The sequence below is a fragment of the Cebidichthys violaceus genome, unplaced genomic scaffold (genome assembly GCF_023349555.1).
Source record: "Cebidichthys violaceus isolate CVI_PGR_0920_01 unplaced genomic scaffold, fCebVio1.0.p SCAF_1, whole genome shotgun sequence".
Taxonomy (NCBI): domain Eukaryota; kingdom Metazoa; phylum Chordata; class Actinopteri; order Perciformes; family Stichaeidae; genus Cebidichthys; species Cebidichthys violaceus.
In genome coordinates this window covers 19988229-20009565 of record NW_027176262.1, presented here as the reverse complement: position 1 = coordinate 20009565, position 21337 = coordinate 19988229, and the positions used below count along the sequence as shown (strand labels likewise).

Below are 21337 nucleotides of genomic sequence, written 5' to 3'. Positions count from 1 at the left end.
AAAGCTCCACCTCCTTCAGGCTCATGAGTAACTCACACACAAGTCCTCCCCTCTTTTAGAGCTAACACAGAATGTAACTGGTTTGATCCTGTTCACAAGAGGAAGCATATGTTTTAGAGTGACTATTCTAATAAAGACACATATACAGTTTATATGGTTCATCACATCTATCAAAAAGTAAAGCAAGTTATAGGTTTAATCATTTCTATCAAAAAGTCAAAAGGTTTATAGGTTCAATGGTTATACGTTGATTCAAAAGGTTACAGGTTATAACAGTTATACTTTTATACTTTCATTCTTTTCTACGATCTCTCAACAATATATATATATATATATATATATTTATATATATTTTTATATATATATACATATCTTGCTACAATTTTTACATTTTTACCAGTTATTTACCAGCAGAGTGTTCTGCAAGAGTCCTGCTATATTGAATGTGTTCTTAAGTATTTGCTGCAGCCTGTCAACTTCTATTGTGATCCCCATGAGTTTATGATAACTGTATTGGTAATCTTCGGACTCTACTAAAATGAAGAAGGGGGTGGCCCCCAACGACTAAGATTAAATTAAAACCTGAGTTTTAGTCAGTGCCAGGTGGCTTCAGTAAGCAGGAGGGCCAGTTTGATTGATTATTACCCTTTTAAAGGGCAGCCAGGTAAGTCAGTGTTTCACAGGTTTGCTGTCCTCTTTGCTTCTTTGTGTGTGACCTTTGCATGTTCTCCCCACGTTTGTGTGGTTTTCCTCTGGGGCCTTCAGTTTCCTTCTGCTTCACAAGAACATGCATCCTGTCTCTGTGAATGTCAGTGTGATTGCCTGGTTGTTGTTGTGAACCTTAGTGTGCTGGCATCCAGTACAAAGTCTTCATCTACAGTGTAGATGGTATGTCTGCAGCCACCTATGACCCTCCACTTAAATCAGCAGTACAATGGACGCAAAACCAACTAAATCCACTTTACCCCTATTTTAAAATTGAATGGCACTACGTAACCTTAACGTTCTCCAGCTTTTAGGTATTGATGAACACAAACTGTACTAGACAAGTAATGGCTTGCAGTTCACTTCAGGCACAGCAGCCGCCTCCAGTTTCCAGAAAATGAAGGACCCTATTTGTAGACAAGCATCTCTGGAGCCAGTAAGGGTTTAATTGGTACATTGGCTCGTTAAGTATCTGAGCTTCTTCATTACAGTTCGATCGATGTTTGGGTTGAAAGTCGCCTGTATAGGATGTTACATGTAAGTATGATATTTGTGCCGTATGTGTGCATGAATATGGTGCTCCGTGATGTAACATTAATGTCGACAAGTCAAACTAGTTAACAGACAGTGCCAGTGAAAGTCCAACTGAGCCGCAACTTGAAATGTATTAGTTTTTATCATAACTTGTCATTAACAATGCCTATATTTACAGTCTTATTGTCCTGGCCCTGAATGACAATTCCCTGGTTGATGCAATTTGCTGGTTTGTTTAAAGTCTGCCCTCTTTTATTTATATATATATATATATATATATATATATATATATATATATATATATATATATATATATATATATATATATATATATATATATATATATGATTTAATAAGGGTGGATAAATAAATACATCAATGTTATAGTTTCAAAAAAATTGACAAGTTAATAATTTCCTACAAATGGAAGCTTTCGTAGTTTGGCTGACCACTTTATTCTCTTTTGAGATTAATTCCATCTGATGTTGCATTGACACCCCGTGGCCAAAGTTATATAGGAGGTTTGGTGTTATGTGTTTTATTCTAGTTCCTTAATATTTGATATATCCAAAAACATTTGAAGCGCCTTCTACTGTTTAAACCAACACACCACAAACGGTCATCCATTAATCTCAAACACCATCACAATAAAATATTTGTAACCATAACAATAAATCTGTCTCTGCTTCACCAGCTACTTTTCACCTGCACGCGCGTCGTTGGTGTCACCTTCCCCTTTCCCCTCTACTGTCACGGCCCCAGTGTGTCTTGCAGAACAGTTCTGCCTTCACTCCACTAGAGTGTGCGTTTGGACCCCGCAACGTCCGCGTGAGCGTGTCATGTCAAAGGAGGAATGTTCATACAATGAGGGTCTGTGTATTGTAGTTCCGCTATTGCCTCGGTGCACCACACGGACAAACGATTGTCAATGGACTATTTGAGACGGATCTCAATCGGTGTGTGCAACGGCTCCCCCGCGTTTCAGCTGCGTGCTTTTTGACTTGTAATTTGCAACCAGATCCTTCTTATCCGGGTGGAAAGAGAAAGACGGAGAGAGAGAGAGGACTAAAATCCAAACAAAAAAAATGCCGTGAGTCTTGGAAGTTTCGTGAATGTCGTGCGTTGGTCGATTCTCCCATTCTGGCGACCAGTCGCTCACTTTACATTTCGCAGTTTGCGGGCTCGCTCCTTTTTTTTCGGACTATTTCACAAGTGTGGCACATTTGAGATAAAGTAGGATGGCGTTGTACCAGGGATCTTCCCACCGATGGAGCTGAAGTTGTGCGTGCTGTGGTTTTGAATCATCCAAAAGGATTCATATTGAATATAATTTATCCGCGAGCAGAGATCGAGTCGTTAAGCAACGGTGGATCCATTCCAGCTGTGCATCCGCGAGCCTTTCGTGTTTGTAAATCATTTCAGTTTTAATTACAAGCTGACATAGTCGCACCCCCGAGGAAGCGATCACTAATACAGTTCTGCAACATTGGGACTTTTGAATGCCTCTGTGGAGCCATTGTGTGAGTTTATACTGACCTTATCTTACTTTACAGGCAAGTGTCTTTTAATCTTCCTCATCGCTGTAACATTCCTATCAGTTTGACGAGATAATTGTGCAATTTGTCTTTAAACAAATATCACAGGCTACATCGTAATTCTCTCAAGTGACTTCGTGCGTGCAGTGTAGTATTTTTCTTTCCACATGGGATCATAGCTGAGTGCATACGTCTTGTTTTCTTCCATGCCCGTGCTGTGGTCCATTAGAAGCTCAGTGGACCTCAGTCTCTAACTTGTCGGGGACCTGCGGGCATGGGAGAAGCGACCCCTGCTCAGTCTGCTGCAGGGGCATTCGTACCCATGTTGGGTTTAGGAAACATGCCCGCTGGGGTTGGCAACGGCCCGGTGGTGGCCACCTCCAGAGGCTCCGCGGTACCACAGCTGCACAGCGCCATCGTGGAGCGTTTGCGCGCCCGCATAGAGCTGTGCAGGCGGCACCACTCCACCTGCGAGAACCGCTACCAGAGGGGCCAGGCCGAGAGCTCGGACCGGGAGCACGAGAGCACGCTTCACCTGCTCAACATAGTCCACCAAGGGCCTGGGAACCGAAAGACGAAGGGCGGCCGGGGATCGAACCAGCAACCTCCAGAGTACAGCAGGGCCAACGGAGAGCTAAAGGGCGCCGAGGGCGAGCAGAAGATATCCACGCGCATAGCGGTGAGTTTTGGAGAGACCCAGTTGGTGATGGTGGTGATAATGAATGCTCATCATAATTTGCCACAAACAATGATGATGAGGAAGCTTGAGGATGATACCATGGTGAATATGTTTATCATGGTGATTTTAATTTCTTTTGACTATATTGCTGCTGTTACTTGTGATGATAAGCAAACCGGTAAAGCTCTGCCCAAACATACAGGACAGTAAAACTCAGACCGTGAGATATTACAAGCATTTGTGAGAATCTACCGGTCAGCTGAGAGTTGTGGTCGATGCTGCAGTGATACAATGTAATGTTTCTACAAAGATTCGTTCTGCTGTGACCCTTGATGAACAAACAGTTGAGGCTCTGCCCAACCTTACAGGACAACCAAATCCAGACCAAATGACACAACAATGTATTAAAACAAGAGTGATAAACTCTCGGTTCCTGGTCTTGCTGATTTAAAGGGGGGGGGGGGCTCGAAGTGGATGGGATGATGCAGGATCACAAAGGTGGTTTGCAAAGCAATCCATTCAGAGGAAGTTGTTTTGGGGTCATGGGGATGTTTTGCATTTAGTGCAAACCATGTCAGCATCTCTACTGTGCAGCTGATCCAAACAGGGATGCAGATGCTTTCTGCGGCTTTTTTTAACCCATTTAATATCATTGTGCTACAGATAAGTCAGTTTGCTTTGTGTCGTGTGAATTACCAAACTCTCAAGAGGATGCCACCTGCCATTGAACAGGGTTTCTCAAAGTGTTTCTTAACAACAGAGTGTGTTTGTTATTGAGGGATCCTGTATCAAGTAAGGAGCGGTGTGACCTTATTTTGAGAATCTTCAGAGAAAGGGATATTGAGAATAAAGGACAGTATAATTTCGGTATATTCTCCCTCAACAACAGAGCCGTGTTAAAGACATAGTGTAGGGTAAGTTGACTGTGAAACACTGCGGGGCGTTCTGTGTGCCTGCTAGTGCTGATAGGACTGACTTCCTGTTAAGGGCACAGCCAGTGAGATGGGAGACTTATTTTGTTGTTTTCTTTCATTGGACATGTGGGAGTTCAGCATCTAGACTATGAATTATTTCCCAAGCAGCATTTCAATATGATGTCAAAAGGGTGAAAGCTCGCAGATGTTCCCGCTCTAGATTTGCTGGAGATGCTGGATGGAAAAATAAACAATGTAAAAACAGTTTTTCCAGTGAAGCCATAAAAGGGGCAACAATGATTGTTCCGTCAGCTCATTCATTGCCATCGCGGGCATTGAGCAGGTTACAGCCTCTACATGTCATGATTTTCACATACAAGAAAAGTAGATTTTCCTTGATTTATGGTGCTAATATATAGCGCAGTTTAGCTTCCTAGCGTTCCACATATTTAGTTTTCATGCTGGTAGGTGCAGCACAGCTGTGGAACATGATGACGGGAGGCAAGACACAACATCATAGATTATATTGACTGTCTAAAAGAGGTCAGGGAACATCATTATCATGTGCCGTTTCATTTTTACTGATGTTGACTCTGGAGTAGCGTGTTCTACATAAAACTGATGAGTGCAGCAAGATGGTGAGGAGGAAATGAGATCCTGGCGTACATGTTTTTGTCAACCCTGAGGTTAATATGTTTTTCACAATTCGTGATGATTGGGCGAAGGAGAACAGCAGCCATTGCAGAAATCCCCCTTAATGCATTTATACAGCATCTTTCCAGCATAAATACTGCAGAGTTATTTCTTGAATTTGTTCAAATCAAGCAAAATAACTTGTAGAAGCTTGCAACTAAATACTTTAAGCTTTTTTTAAATATATAATCTCTGGCAATAAAAAGAGTACAACTTGTGCTTCAGATACTTCCTGGGGTGCAGTTGTAGTTCACCCTACTACATTCTTCTGAATTAAAGAGTAAGGTTTCTACAATGGCCACATCTGTGCATGTTATTGACTGTTCACATTGGAATTTGTGCTGGAAATGTACACCAAGCGAGGGGCAAACAACACAATGGATTATGACTGGCTGGGAGTGCAGAGTGAGCAGCACTTTAACAACGGTGCTCATTGAGACCAGATTAACAAAGGATATTCTTTTAGATGAAATTGGAGAAGAAGAAAGACGAGAGCTTATTTATCTGACGACTCAGAAAAATGATTTTCCATAATGCTCGCGTGAACTCGTCGAAAGCCTTTGGATATTTATGGATTCATAGATTATGTGTTGTTGTTTTTTTTTTTTTCCAATCTTTCCCTTCATACCTGTATCAGTAAATACATTCAGCACAGAAAATGGGTCAGGATGGAGCTTACAAAACATTAGCCCCGTATTACAATGTACAGACGTTAAGTTTCATCAGATCAGCATTCAGCCGTCATCTTACATGGCCTATCAACGAGTACACTAACTAAAGGCGTGACAAACAATGATACAGCCTCACTGCATGTTGCATGCCATGCATTGTCATGCCCTATTATCATGCCTTTAACAAATGGCTCACTAAGCACCTTCTTGAAAGATGGGCCGGCCATGAAACAGTTTGAACCACAAGGCCCCCATATAAATGTTTAGAGCCACTGAATACATTTCCTGCACGTGTTTACTTTAAGTCAAACAGGCCTTGAAAAAGCAGTAGGCGAGGGATGCCTGGTGATTAACAGTCCTGTGTGCACTGGGAGGATTTTGTTATTACCCAGTCTTGTTCTAGTGACAGATCTGAGAACTATAGGCCTAGAGCAGCACACGCTCGCAGGGAAAGTGCTTTGTATGCTGATGTGTTTGCCTGTTGTGTTTGCCCACTTGCAACTCTTTCTAACGCACGGCGGCAGCTCTTTGTAAAAGGCATCCTGGTCATCTCGTGGTCTAAAACAGAAATCGCTTAACCGCAACGTCCCCGCTTCAAATCTGGCCAAATAACTTTGTCTCTGTCATCCTCTCCTCTCTCCTTATGTTTCCTGTCACCGTCTACTGTCAGCTGCCCCGAAAAGGCACAATGCCCAAATAATCTTCAAGCTTTATGTGTTTGGCACAATTGCAGGATCCTGTACAAAAGGTCAGGTTGTGCTTTTGTTGACAGATCAGATGTTCCTAACTAAGGGTTCAGGACCTCCACAAAAGGTTTGCAAGATACATCTGATGGGTTGTAATATTATTAAGAGGGGAGGAAAGCAGAATAAACAACAATTTGTTCAGACTTTGCCCCAATTTAACCCTTCTCCCCAATTTAACCCATCTTTCCCATTGTTTTTTTTACTCTTCTCATCTTCCGGACTTTAGATATTATTAAAATTAAAACAAGGAAAGAGAAAAGAATTGGATGATCAGTTAGACTATGGAACGGTGACGAGGGGTCGCAGTTTGACATCACTTCCTGTACAGCACAATTTTTGTGTGAACCCCTCTTTGTATTTGCATTTCAAGTACATTTTGTTCAGCCAACATGACCATGAAACAGAATAGTCACACCTCTTAATTCGGTGGATCAGACCAGTGGATTGACGGCTTGCTCGAATAGCATGGAGAAAAAGAAGTGCCTTGTTACTCTCTGGTGGTCATGTATGATGGATGAAGAGTGTGTGTGAGAGCGGGGTGGGGTGGGCACTGTAAGTGCTTCCTGGCATACCCTGTTTGGCTGTTGAACCGCCTGAATCAGAGCTGCCGGTGGTCTGAACTCAGCCTGGCTCGGCTGAGATGTGAAACAATTAGCCCAGGTCCATGGGGGCCACCCACAGTGAAGCCCACAGCTTTACCCAACCCCGTGGATGAAGTAGGGATCCATGTTCATCCCACAGATCACTCCCATGTTGTCATGGGAAGGCTAAAGTTTTTTTTTTTTCTTTTCTGTTAGAGGTAGTTGGCTGTCAGTGGGTCTGGATGCTGAATTACTTTAAGTCCCCTTTAGTGAGGACTGGAATCGCCGTGGGTGCTGTTTTATTGACAGCACGGCTACTCTGTAAGCCTGATGTGATTAAGCTTGTCCCATTGTATAGACTGTAGCTGTGAGATGAGTCGTGCAGCTCATAGTGCTCTGATTAAAATACATTAAGATAGGCCTTCATATACTGTAGTAAAGCCATCTGTTAATCTCCTCCTTCTATTTGGGATTAGTGCTCATTCCAAGATAGAGTTTAAACACAGCCGCAATCCAATTCTGCTTATGCATAGTGCATTTTGTAGGTGTGGAATATGTATTTAAAATATCCTATCGCCTAAATTTGTTCTTTTTTTTCTTTCTTTTTTTTACAAAAAACACAACTTGGAAAGTAATAAATGTCACAATACTCTGTTTACATGATGTTTTCAGATGTGCTATACTTATGATAGTTTGACAGAAAGCACTTTTGTCAAAGGGGTGTTTATTGACAGTTCACATACCGTAACAATATAATACAAAAACTTGATAGACTTTTCAGTAATTGTACACAATGGCTAGATAGAAATGCATCACCCTCCATTAATGATCCACCATAGATTTCTTTTAACAAAAATGATACCATCTGACATGAAAGTAAAGTACACTATGGCATGTGATTGGAGTTAGGAGTCATTTGCTTACTAAATAGTTCTTTTTAGATTCATTTGTTCAAGTATTTCCAGATTCATTTCAGGCTGTAACATATACAGTAGGACAATAATATTAGGACTTCTCACTCCATACATCTCTGTGTTGTGTCTTCTGATTGACGCCTCATAAAGTGCAGGGATCATCATTACATTTTGCTCAGGGAAACATGACAGCAGCTTTTTAACTGATATGCATCAGCCTGATTTACTGACTTGTGTAATAACGGTGAGGGCCATGTAACATTATGTTCTGGACATTCCACAGTCCTATCCGATGGCAGTTCGTAAACTTTTAGCACCAACTAGATCTGCTCAAGCACAGCTTGTCTTTGAGGAAGGGGGAAGTAAGTAGGTTAATATCACGCACAAAGATTGCTGTCTTTCCAGGAAATTGCTGCCTCTGGATGACATTTGTTTAGACAGTATGTTGATTCTGACTTGGTTAATGGCTACAGTATCATCTTTTGGCTAAATCGTGCATGAAATGAATGTCCCTATTCCCCAGTAAACATCAGCATACATGTGTTCTAAGCAACTAACACATAAATTCTGTGGTCGTGATTGCTATGTCCTCGAGGGAGAGCGAGGCACCAGCCTCAACAAGCTTCTCTTTTGGTAGCCAACGCGGACACCAGATTTTGAAGCGTCGCAAAACAAAGTTCACTGATGACTGTCATTTCTCAGAGGAGCTTTATTTTTCAATCCCTTTTGAGTTAATGACTGCATTTACTAAAGATATTACAGACACTGAATCTACAATCTTATAAACTGCAGCTTTTAGTATTATCCAGTGTCATGATGGCATAAGTCAGGACCTTCAACAAATCATTAGTTCTAGTATGATGGGGTCCGAAAATGAAACTTTAAGTTGTTGTCCAATCGATTTTCATTTTGAGGACATCTTTTGTGCTAAGCAGTCATACGGGCTCTCTTTTCCTTGTCCGTCCTGCTGATGGTAACCCAGTTCCAAACAGTGTTCTTAATGCCAGAAAAAATGTATCACTTCCTGTGCACCAGTGGATTTTCCCAGAAAAGACCTATGAGACAATATGTACAGTAAAAGCTTTCATGAGCTTAGTGTAATTTATATCAGTGAACGATGGAGACCAATGAAATGTCTGAGCGGCCGTAAAGCGGAGTGAGGGTTTATTGATTATGCAGTTTTAGTAATTCATTAAAACTTGAAAAGCATAGCGGTTCCTTCACTCCCTTTTGTATGAACTGCACTACTTTGTGACTATTCTGATAAAAGAAAGCAATGTAAGAAAAAATAATGTCATATTCTGATTGGATGATACATTTAATGTTATCCGTGTCGAAAACAAAAGGTATATTCGGTATAATTTCTCTTACACAGACCAGGCTCAGCAAATGTGGTGTCGTGCAGAAGCAGTGCTCTGTGAATCTGGGACATCTCTGTACCTGGCAAGATTTGCATCGCCTTCTCCTCCTGAAATGAGCACACTTTCATTCTTTTTCTGGACTAATTTAGATTTTGTGAACAAGTTCCATGCTACCAAAAACCCTGCATAGAATAAAATAAAAAAAAATACACAATAAGAAAACAAAGAAAAACATATGAATTGGGGGAGACGAAAGCTTCCAGACACCCAGCAGGGCAGTGAGGATGTGTGTCAAATCAAAGGCATCCATGGATCATCTGTTCGACAGTATGTCTAGTAGTGGTGTCTTTTTAAAAAAAAAAAAAAAAAGCTCCTCCAACTCCCCCACTCAACTACCCTTCCACCCATCTCACACACACACACACACACACACAGAACCCACCCTGCCGCACACGCCTTATGTTTTATTCAGCATGGGAAGGCTGTATCTGTCTTTGAAGAGGGCTGCCGAAATCATGTAGTAGACCCATCTCATCCTCAGTCTTCAAGGGCTGATACAATATAAGTGTGTACATGCTCAGAAAGTCCAGGTGGGCCTGGTCTGCTCTGCTGCTGTATCAGGTATATAACAGCCCGGTCTTTAGGGTAAATTTAGCCTGTAGTCGTACTGGAGCTGCTGCCCGTCCCGGGTTAAAAGCCTTTCCTCCATAGACGTCTGGTTGAAGTCCTTGGCTGTGGTCCGTGGCCTCTAGCCGAGCTTGCAAGGTAACCGCTTTACCTTCAGACACAGCGTTAACATTGCAGAAAATACATGATCAGCATCAACCTTGCAACATCTCCTCCCCGGTGGTGCAGGTTGTGTTGTTTTTCTGTCCACTCTGCTAATTTACACCCAGGGCAGTAAAGCATAACAGGTCATGAATATGAGTTTGGCATTGTTTATTCTCACAGGATTAAAAGAGCAAGTATGTGATGTGTCTAGTGCTGAAACAATTAATCGATTTATCATACAGTTGATCAATAGAACAATTATCTACAGCAATTCTGACAACTGTTTAAGTCATTTATCAAGCAAAAGTATCCGAGTTTCATCTTTGCAAATCTGAGAATTTGCTACTGTTCTCAGTGTGATTTTACTGTAAATGGAATATTTTGTGGTTTTGGACTGTTGGTCGCAAAAACTATTTCTCTTGGAAACTGTGATGGACATTTTTAAGTACTTTCTGACATTTTGTATCACTGACTATTTAGTTTAATTTTTAATTTTGCAGATTGCAACCAACTGACTGCCCCTCCGCAAGAGGGAACTCGCTCCCTATAGATATAAATCATCATTATCGTCATCCTTCTAAGCTAACAAAAACACACCAATTCCTAGTTTCAGGTGACTTATACACCAATGAAAACATAGTTCTGAATACTATATTGCGTTTCTGTTAATAGACCCCCGAAATGCTACACACTTGAAAAAAATCTACAGATAGGTCCATAAGAAAATACAAGTTAGTTGGAGCCTTACTTGTGTCTATATGGTATTTATTTAATACTCTAACCTGCTATCTAATACACTCACCTAATATGAAAATGGGTTCCAAAGAGGCTGCACAATTGTTTAAATTTCCTTGCTGATCCTCCAACTGCAAATTAGGACTGCGCAATAGACTCTTGTGACTGTGCGTGGATACTCGTTTCATGTTCTGAATATGAATTACCCCACTATTCAGTGTTTCATCCAAGTGAGCATTTCACTGGGTTGAAATACCTCCATTCCCAAGAGGTTTGGATTAGAGAGTCCCCACTGTATCCCTTTGTTGTTGATTTGTGCTTTCAGCATGCTTCCCGTTGTTGCCGGCACTTTGTTTGAATTTCAAGCATTATGTGGACCTCGAGACACAAACTCTCATCTGCGCCACCGAAGTCAACGGGGAATTTTTGGACGACTAATATATTAGTGCTCCATTGCCGCTGTTTAATCCATTTGACTGAGGAAACATGTTTTTTCATGGCTTTTCATCATCTGGAATTTAGACATAAAATATATGTGAAGCTCGGGGGCAACCACTTAACAAGAAAGGCCCATGTTTATGTACATCTATATCTTCAGAGGGGCCTTGTAGAGGTAGCCGTTCATGCCTGATGCGATTTCTTCTGCTGAGAGAGCTCTTTGAGGTTTGTCAGGTTTTTCCTGCTTGACTTAATTGAAGGGAGGGCAGGATTTTCTGTCTGTGTGTGAGAGTGTGTGAGTGTGAGAGGGGGAAAAGGGGAAAAAAAGGAAAAGGGAGGGGTGTAGGGTAGTGCCTTGGAGTGTCTTTCCACAAGTGCTTTGCTACCCTGTGCTGAAACTGGAACCCTGTGGGAACAAGCATGTTCAGGTGTATTTTATGTGCGGTGCATGCAAGGTGAATTGAGGGGATACGTTGCATGCAAAATGAAAGAAAAGCGGTATTCATATATTCAACATTCAGTTTGTGCACCAACTTGACGGCTATGAAGGTTTTGTTTTAGAGCCGACTGTTGTGTGATGCCTGGATAAACAAGACCTTATCTATAACTGTTCTCACACTTATCTGACAATCAGCTACCTGATATGTCGGAGTTTCCTGAGCTGGTTGTAAACAGATCTGACTATCACAGCTGTCACCGGAGAACTGGGTGTGGGGATGTGTTGCCACGTTAACATAATGTCTTCACCTTGCTGTAATTCTTTACTCCAGCCTGGCTTTCACGGGTTCACAACAAGATTTATTTCTCAGACAAAACCGTTCCAAGCCAAATGTGAGCAGCCATCTCGACTCCTCTGCTGAGGAACAATTGGGTTCAGAGCAAAGCGGCTTTCTTTGCGGGACTTCAAACAGCCTATTCTCCCCAGGGTCATTACCCCGCTCAGGAAATGAGAAAGTGGGCTCCCGATGTCACTGGCAAACCCCTTTGCACAGAATTCCGGGTTAAACTGGAAGTGGGGAGGGGAGGGCCATGCTAGATCAGAGTTCAGACATGTTTACATTACAGCTCAGGATATTTCTCAGAGCCTGGCCAAGCTGCTGAAGTTCCCAGGCTCCAGAGTTGCGGAGTGCTGAAAAGAGGCACAAGCATTCACTTTTTCTTCTCTTCTCTCCCTCCCGCTCCTGTGCTCTGGGGTCTAAGTCATAGTTCAACTCCATTTGCATAGTGGTAATGTTCGGTTCTTTGCTACAGTTGTCCTCGGGGGAATATTATAGATGTGAAATATATGAGAGGCGAAAGTCACTGACGCTGTTGACACACAATGTTTGCGTGTCTGAAACGATGCTGCTAACATTGTTTTAGAAATGAATGTCAGGAACTAATAGAAAAATGCAGCTCAAGTAAACATTCTTACAGTTTTCTCTAGTCTCTAGTCCTTGACATCTCCTTTTCTTCATCTTCTTTTTCCTCTGAAGAAAGAGTGTTTAATATGCATACACCCTTTCTCTGTCTCAGCAGTGACAATAACGATGTGTGGCAACGTTGAACGCTGTCCTATCTTCTAACGTGAGCATTTGAATTGGAATCAAACCAACATACTGTGCTTTATGTTGTAGTTTTTTTTTTTATATTAGATTATTTCAGTATCGCTAGCTTGATAGAGATTCACGCTTCTTTTGAGACAGCTGCCTCGTTAAATCATAGCAGTGCAGTGTGGTGGGATTTCCTTCAGGAGCGTCGTGGATGGCACCACTGCCTCGCCCTGCCTTGTGGAAAGGATTTTTCCTTTTCTTTCTTTTTTTTTTTTTTTTTTTTTTTTTTAAAACATCTAGAATGTTATTTTCATAGTTTTGGTCATTGCTTCTACTTTTCTTTCTTTTCTTTTCTTTTTTAAATATTGTAGTCTCTTAGATAAATTGCTGATATCTGGGAAGGTTGAACATTGCTAAAAAAAGGAGTCAGACTGGGAAAGAAATACGAGTGTTCAGACATCAGACTGACAGGCTTTATTCAGAGGAGAAAACAAAGGAAGACTTTGTTACCTAAACTGTCAGTTGTAAACATCCATCGCAATTTAACTGTGACCTACCATACTTGCGTTAGGCAGTTTTCCAGTGCAACAAGGGATTTATGACAACAGGAGTGCGTTCACTTTTGGCTGTACCTCCAAATGTCTGATCAATTGACCGCTCGATTTTTGGCCCATCGGGCTTGTTGTAGCAAGGTTTCTGTGATCCCAGATGAGAGCAATAATATTAAAGCCAATTTGTTATAAGATATATTAACTGTAATAAACTGGAATTTCCTCTTAATGGTTGCAATTTCAGAGGCTGCCCCACCCTTCTGAGTAAAAGGAAAAAAAAAATGCTGATGGAACTTTTACAGCTTTGCCATTTTAGGGCTTTAACATTGTCAGATATGAATTAAGAAAATAGCTGCTGCCCAAAAAATATAGGTGTTGGTATCAGCCTTCAAAATCCCACAGCTGTCAAATCCTAGATCAAATGTTTCAGACTGCCAGACCAGCCTGTCTAGAGCTTTAGATCCGGGTCTAGGGGAGGAACATAGATGGTCTTGTTTTTTGCCTCAGCTCTGCCAATAAGGCTGGGAAGTGGCAGCTGGAATGTTTGTGTTAGTGCTCTGCTGTGGTGAGGTGTCACGGTGCTGAGTTATGCTCATGGCGCCTGCTCTCTCTCTCCCCACCTTACCTAGAGGTACACAGACACTGCTGTTGAATCCACAGCACACGGGACGTGAAACCTGGGGACGATCTCTGGTCTTCATCTGCTCTGTCGAATCATCTACAGCGTGGATTTAGCAGGAAGCAGGTCTATACAGTGGCAGAGGGACTGCATGGTTTGCTGGATATTTTAGACCAATTTCAGCCTCTATTTATTCTGGCATATATTGGAGAGCTATCTGCTTACTGATTTCATCATTCTGTTTTGATATGGCTGCAGTTAACAGTAATGCTATTCGTTCCAATATCAAACAAATGTTGTACATTAGTTAAAGGCGATTTCTGAATTAATTTTTACCTGCAGATGTCAGGATTGGTTGATGACCATCAACAGCAGTCCCCCTTTATTCAAATGAGGCTAACAGCTGATTAAAACATTTGATGAAGCGTGCTTAATGTTTTACAATGTCAACGCTATGTTATCTTTGCATGACAAGTGAGAGAAATCTGTTTCCCTACCGTGAAAGGATTACGTGAAGGGTTAATGAGCAGAAACATGGAGTCTCACACTGAGATCTGTGTAGCAGACAGTACCTGCATCTTGCCTGGATGATGAATGATGGAACATGTTTGCCTTCTGAGTTTTAGTTGAACGTTTTCCTTAACGCCAGCCAAATTGTTTTAGTTGTGTAAACATAGCTGTAGCCATCATCTTGACTTCATGCTGTGTGATTTGCCTAACAGTTGTGGCAGCTCGGAGACTGCGATCCTGAAGTTTAAGTATCGGGCACTGTGGTGTTGTACTGGATTACATAACAGGGTACATGTTTTTCTATGGTTATTACGTGTATTTTCAGCTTCAGGGGAAATAACCATATTAATAAAGGGAAGTTCAGGGAGGTGATTCCTACTATCTCCGTAAGGGCTTTCATATTCACCTTCTTCCTCTCCGTAAAAGACATCTTTACGCGCTCACTGTATTATATTATATAATATATACAAGTGTTCCTAATTCTCTTTAATTGTAGTTTTTGCCTCTTTCACTTAAAACAAAATGAAATATACTCCACTCTCAAAAAGCACAATTGTATATTTAATCCATCTGCTAAAGTCAGGTGTTAAGTGTTGCTTCCAGAAGATGAAAATGAGTTTTAAAGCAATTAAGGAGGTGAATCTTATAACTACGCTGGAGCTGCTTTTAAGCGGCCTTGTGGAGTAAATCTAAATGGGGCATAATATTTTGAATAAGCATTTAGAACATAACACCCAAATGTAGCAAAGTTAGGGCAAGACCAGATCTCATATGTGTAGTCTGCTGGTCGACCTTTAACCCAGGGCATGAGCGGTCGACACCAACATCGACTTTGATTAAATGCTTGCTAAGTGGACCCTTAAAACAAACTTGCACCATATCAGACTATATCTGGCACAAGCAGTATGTGTCAGGTGAAATGGTGCCTCCCAATGATTAATACAATTATAAATCAATGCATTATTTAACTCCATCAATCAATTTCTCACTATATCAGCTGAGATACCTAAAAAAGATTGAATCACCCACTCTAAGTACACAGGCAGAGGGAATGTTCCCTGTAATGGGGCCCCTTTAGATTTATTTGGGTCGACTTGTTATTTTGAATTGATGGCAAACGAGCATTAAGCAAGTAAAGGCTCATTCTCCTGCCCCTCTGCTTGCAGAGAAAATCGGTGATGCTGCATTCTTTTCATAGCTGTTAGTGAGAAAGTGGGGTTATTATGTGTGCGTATGCATGATAACAAGAGGGAGAAAGCGAGTGAAGAGAACATTCCTTTCTCACTCCCACTCTCCACCACCACACCCCCATTGCTACTCACTGCCACCCCACCCCCAGTTTCCTTCCTGTGCTTTTTTTAGAGTCTATTGGATGTTTTTCCCACATCCGGCAACAAAGCCAGCCTTTTTATGCCATAACCTATGCTGTTCTGTGGTCCGGCTACACACAGGCATGGTCAAATGTGATACATTAATCGAAGCCCACTCACTTTCCTAACTTCAAGTCCTTGTTCACTTCACTCGACAGCTTGCTTAGGTAGTTGGATGGGGGGGGGTGTCCTTGAAGAGCAAAATGAGTTTCTATCATGTACTGTACAATATTTTCTGTACACAGTGTCCTGTAACAATGGAAGATACTTAATGAGATATATATTGGTTGTCAAAATTTTGAACATCAGTCTTAGTACTAAATAGGAATTTTGATATTTGTTATGAAATCTTCTAATTTAATTATTTTTATTAAAAATCAAACATGAACATACAAGTGCTTATAAGAGGTCTGGACAAAATATGCTTTTATATTTGTCTCTAAGTTTAGTCGCTAACCATCTCATTGAACTGGCTTGTAAACTCACTGCAGATTCTCCTCAAGGGGGAGCGCTTGGGAGTGTAGGAAGGAAAGGAGCGGGAATAGCAGTAGCGGTTTAGACAAAGTTGTGCAAATATATAACCTTCATAATAATTGGCCTTGCTTAGTTAAAGGTGTCCTGTCAACAGTTTTCATTTTTTGACCGCAGGGGACTTTTGTGTTGCAGAGCCACTGGGGACAAATTAGCAGCAGGGCTGAGAGAAATCACCGTATCCCCGCTCTCATTCATGATGTTGCCCCTTCCATGTAAACAGTGTTTCTGCAGTTTTTTTAAAACATGCACCACTTAGAGGCGAGTTTTAGAATTGCACTTTTCTGTCTCGTAGATCGGTGCCACTGGTTTGACTCAAACTGCAGTGCTACATCTGCAGGTCCTTAACTGATGTCGTGGCATCATATGCTTTACATCACTGACACGTTTGTCCTTGTTTCAGTAAAATGACCGGCGATACAACGTTTGTTTAAGATTCATTTTTTATAGTTATTTGTTTATACTGGAGCAAGCGGCCTTTTTAAATGTTTATTTAAATGGAACACTGACCGAGAGAATATACAATATTTAAACATATTTAGCCAAATATTATTTTAACAATAGTTAGAACATTATACCAGAACAACTTTTCAAAGCACTGACTGAAATACTGACACTTAATGTTTATCAGTGTTTGTCCTCATTGTCATTCCCAGTGAATTAATTCCCTTGGTGAGAGGGAATTTTCCCCTCTATTATGCTGCCTTGGCTGAGTTTGAATCACCAAGCTCATCTGTTTTGCCTGGAGTAGTCAAAGTGAGGAGGAAAAAAACAGCTGTCTAGTCAGTGAAGAGACGCCTTGCCAGCTGAGCTGTGAAATCCACACAAGCAAGCAGGATAATCTCTTCCACCTAGACCAAATATCATAATTTGCTTGGGTGGAAATGCATATAGTTTTATATACGCAACCTTGACCTAATAGGGTGTAATTTAATGTGACAGCAGCACTATGTTTAATGCAATAATCCCAAAACCCTCACATTGACACTAAAGGTAGATATTTATTTTTGTTAGAACGGTAACAGCATACTGAGGTAACCAATACAATGCTGCATTTTATACTGAAATAATACGAGATAACTTGTTAATGTACATAGTGTTCAGATTTGCTCAGCCTCTGGTAACGACATTATGTTCGCTGGGCAACTTGTACACTGGAAGTGAGAGATTGATTACCTTGTATTTCCACTTCCCAATCCAATTTCTCCAACTTGTACCATCAATGCAGTCTGCCAGTTTATCTTTCCCGACAGCCTCTGTCTGGTCAGGTTATTGTTGTTCTACAGACCGGGCAGAGGGAGCATGACTAGAATCTGTGCTTCCCTCTTTAGCAGTTGCTGTGACGATAGCCACATGGATGTGAATGTCTTTTAAACGTTCACTGTCAATTAAGTTGTCATACCCAGCATAGCATACATACAAGTGACTTCAATATTTATTACGAGTTTACTAAGTTGTTCCTAGTGGAACTTCGTTGAAGTAGTAGCAGCAAATAGTTTTTTTCAAATTTAATTATGAAGAATTTGTATTAGTCAGTGGCTGAAGTATTTGGAACTTTTAAACTACTGTCAAGTGAGCACTGACATTTTGGCCATCAAGAACAGTTTGACTATTTCCAAGCAACAGACTAGATGTTTACTTGACCAGATGCCACTGTAGGTACAGAGGACCTGCTTTTAATTGCTTTGGACTATTTTTGGATGAGACAGGGTGCTTAGGGGATCATTTATTTCCATAAGTGTCTTTATCCGCACAAATCCTCCTAATCAGGTTGCAATCACAACGGTTGCTTAGTGTTTCCCTCAACTTTGAATGAATAGCAATGAACACATCATGGGAAAGTTGTTTTTTTCCACTTGGACAGATTACCTGAGAGCTGTGTCTCTCTCACCAGCTGCGACATGTAAAAAGACCTAAAGCGTTGAGTCACAAGGCCCACTTAGATAAACACAAGAGCTGGCTGCAGGTAGAAACTTGCTCGGATACATGGGCTGCTGCAACCTTCAACTCTCCCTGCCACTGTGTGAGCCATCGCTCGCCCAGACAGTGATGAGCTACGTATCTGCAGGGCTCTATGGGGTGGCAACTGAAGGCAACCCTTGGAATGAAATGTCTTTTTCTAATTCTTTATGTGCAGGAGAATACACATTTTACCTTTTTTAAATGAAAGCTGCCCTTGTCAGCCCAAATTTCAAATTGGGGCAGCAATAGAAAAGACACTTTTGCCAAAGTCTGGACATATTATCACCAAGTAACTAACCAGCAGTTGTCTTCTTAAACACTTTCACTTGAAATATTAGCATCCATTTGGAGTCATTCCCGAATTTTAAGTCCAATATTCACTCTACTTTTAGCTCTGTTTTGGTCTCCACCTCCACGAAAAACTAGTCAGCTTTGTTTGTCTGCTTGGTGCTGGGAATGAAGCGTAAAGTGGGTTTATCAGAGCTTGTTTGTTAAACGCCGTCCTGCTGCTATTTTTTTGTAAATATGATTGTAAAAATGAATTCAACATATGCAGTTAGCAGACTGTATGATTCAAACCAAGAAATCATTAAAAAATATTACCTCATACCAACATTTGGCCAGCAGTGTGCAAAGTTATCTAGTGCAGCTATTCATTAACTGCTCTCTGCGATGATTCCTATAGGTTTTATGTTTTTGTGGTAGTCAAAGTTGATCCAAAGACTTTTTCGCCAGTTTCAACAGTATGACGACCAGTTGTTTTTTAGGCCACAGCTATCAACAACCAAGGCCAACAGTTTTGAATTTAACTGAATTGTTTGTTTTTCATGGATGATATCGTACTAATATCTAACATATATCAGTATCATGTGATGTTTTGTTTTTCTCCTTCTGGGAAATGTCAGGCTGATGATACATTTTTAGAGGTCACATATTTTCTGCACCATGATCCCCAATGCTTACCCCCCCCCCCCCCTCTCCCCCACACACACACACTTTTTCCTGGGTCGGAGTCTGTGAGAGCTCTGCAGTGTTTTCTGTGTCCGTCTCTGCCAGCACCGGTCTTCACAGACCTTATTTGGAATGTCAGCACTGATAGGAGTGGGAGTCAAACAAAGCTTCCCACTCATTTATTTTTTCTTCTTACTTTCTAGCTGCAGCAGTCCCTTTCCAAACCGAACTAGCGGAGGATTCTTTCAGAGCATGAGTGCAGATTACTGTGACTGCTCGCCTGTCTAATGCGTGTGTGTGTGTAATTTAAGTGAAAGCTGAGAGAGATGACAAAACTCAACAAGTATCCCCTTTTCAACTAGTGGATTTTTCCAAGCTTTCTCCATTGAAGCGGTTTAAAACACTAAATGTGTTTCCCCCCCTCTAAAAGCATGAGGCTTATCAAGACCTGGCTGAGTGAAGCAGCATTAGCACAGCATTAACCACTCAGCCCAGGTTTCCCACGGGATATAAAATGGATCCTTGTTTCACTGGGAAATCGCCACAGCAATGCTGCTAAAGAGCACTTTGCTGCAATCACATCAGACATTGACGCATATTGTTTCCTGATTTGGAACTGCAGGCGCTGTGCTTGAAAGGGGATGTATCGAGGAATTCTTCATTCAAATAACATCCAAACGGCCCGTAAATAAGGATAATCTCATCAATAGTTGCTGCAGATCCTAAATAATGCACACTAGTTGGACGCTTCGCATTAGCTAGTAAAGCTAGTTGATGTTTTTTCTTTCTAGTGGCCAGAGTTATGACTGGAATGGCTCAGAACTGTGTTGCTTAACTCAGCAGTGGCACTGTTGGCTCTCACCGTGTTGCAGCTGCATGCTGAAGAGCAGCCAGATGTTTGAGATGGTGAAATGAGCCTAGCGAGCAGGAAACGGCTCTGCATGCCATAGGAATCGTCTTTGAAAACAGGAAGGGAACTTGTTCCCTGCTTATGGGCCTTTTCCTGTGGCATGACCGGAGGCAGGCCTTGTGTTTGACGGTTGCTGGGAAAAAGGTACTTGTGGTTGTATGGCAATGACTTTTTTAAGGGTACAAACATTTCCGGAGAGCGTCAGACCTGTTTAACAAGGGATTTGTTTTCAGAGAAGCCAAAATCTGATCTTTCTACTGTCTTATGTAGGCTATTAGTTTCACCTCTGTAGTTGTTACATGTTTGTGTAATGTGATGAAGACAACGACAACAAAAAACTGGAACCTAATGTGTCAATCAATGTCATATAGCTCCAGGCTGTATAAAAGACCCATGATACAGTGCTGGTATTATCCTAGTTTACCTTCTCTAATGTAATGAATATCTATTCCCAACATCTAGGATTGTTAACTTGAGGATTTTGTTTCATTTTGTCATAGTCACAGTGACCTCTGGTGTCTGCAGGGATTGTCAATTTCTTATCCTTAAGCCTTTGCTGTTAAGCATCCTTTTTATGTTCGGATTTGTTAAACTTCCCACACCCTCAAGTTTCCCAGCCTGAAAATAGTTTAGCTCATGCCTCTGACATTTTAGTGGACACAGCGCACATACAGTATACCAATTTTCAAGAAGCATGTCATCATGGCAGATGCATCGTGTCCTTTCATTTTTGGTGCGCAGCATTCAGCACTTCAGATGTGGATGGGAATAGTTAAGAGCTCATAGAGGGTGTTTCCAGCTCACAGGGTGTTTAAGCATGTGTTACCACTAAATTAGACCCTACAATAGCAGCTTAGCCTATATGCAGTTGGAAGGCATGAGATGTATCGGTGACTAGCTCTGCGCTTGTTAGGTCCGTCGCCTTTCTCTCTCTTACAATGACTAGGTGAAGACAGAGGCGGTAGTTGTCTTTAATAGGGAAAAAATATGCTGTGGCTAGAGATCAGGATGTGGCAGTTAAATCAAATTTGCTCAGTGGCCAGTGAATTTGAACACATCCTGTAGTTTCCCACATTAAATCATTTATCGAAAGGATCCCTTTTACTCTGGAAGCTACAGTGATG

General features: G+C 41.4%; 1 protein-coding gene across 1 annotated transcript in view; it reads left to right on the top strand.

Moving 5' to 3' along the window:
• The first annotated feature begins 2134 nt into the window (after positions 1 to 2134).
• The window catches only part of maml2 (mastermind like transcriptional coactivator 2), a 35126-nt gene continuing 15923 nt past the window's right edge, over positions 2135 to 21337 (top strand). Inside the window, exons 1-2 of the mRNA XM_068714077.1 lie at positions 2135 to 2759; positions 3004 to 3453. Coding sequence (XP_068570178.1) covers positions 2739 to 2759; positions 3004 to 3453 — 471 coding nt within the window. The 5' untranslated portion in view covers positions 2135 to 2738. The remainder of the gene's footprint in view (positions 2760 to 3003; positions 3454 to 21337) is intronic.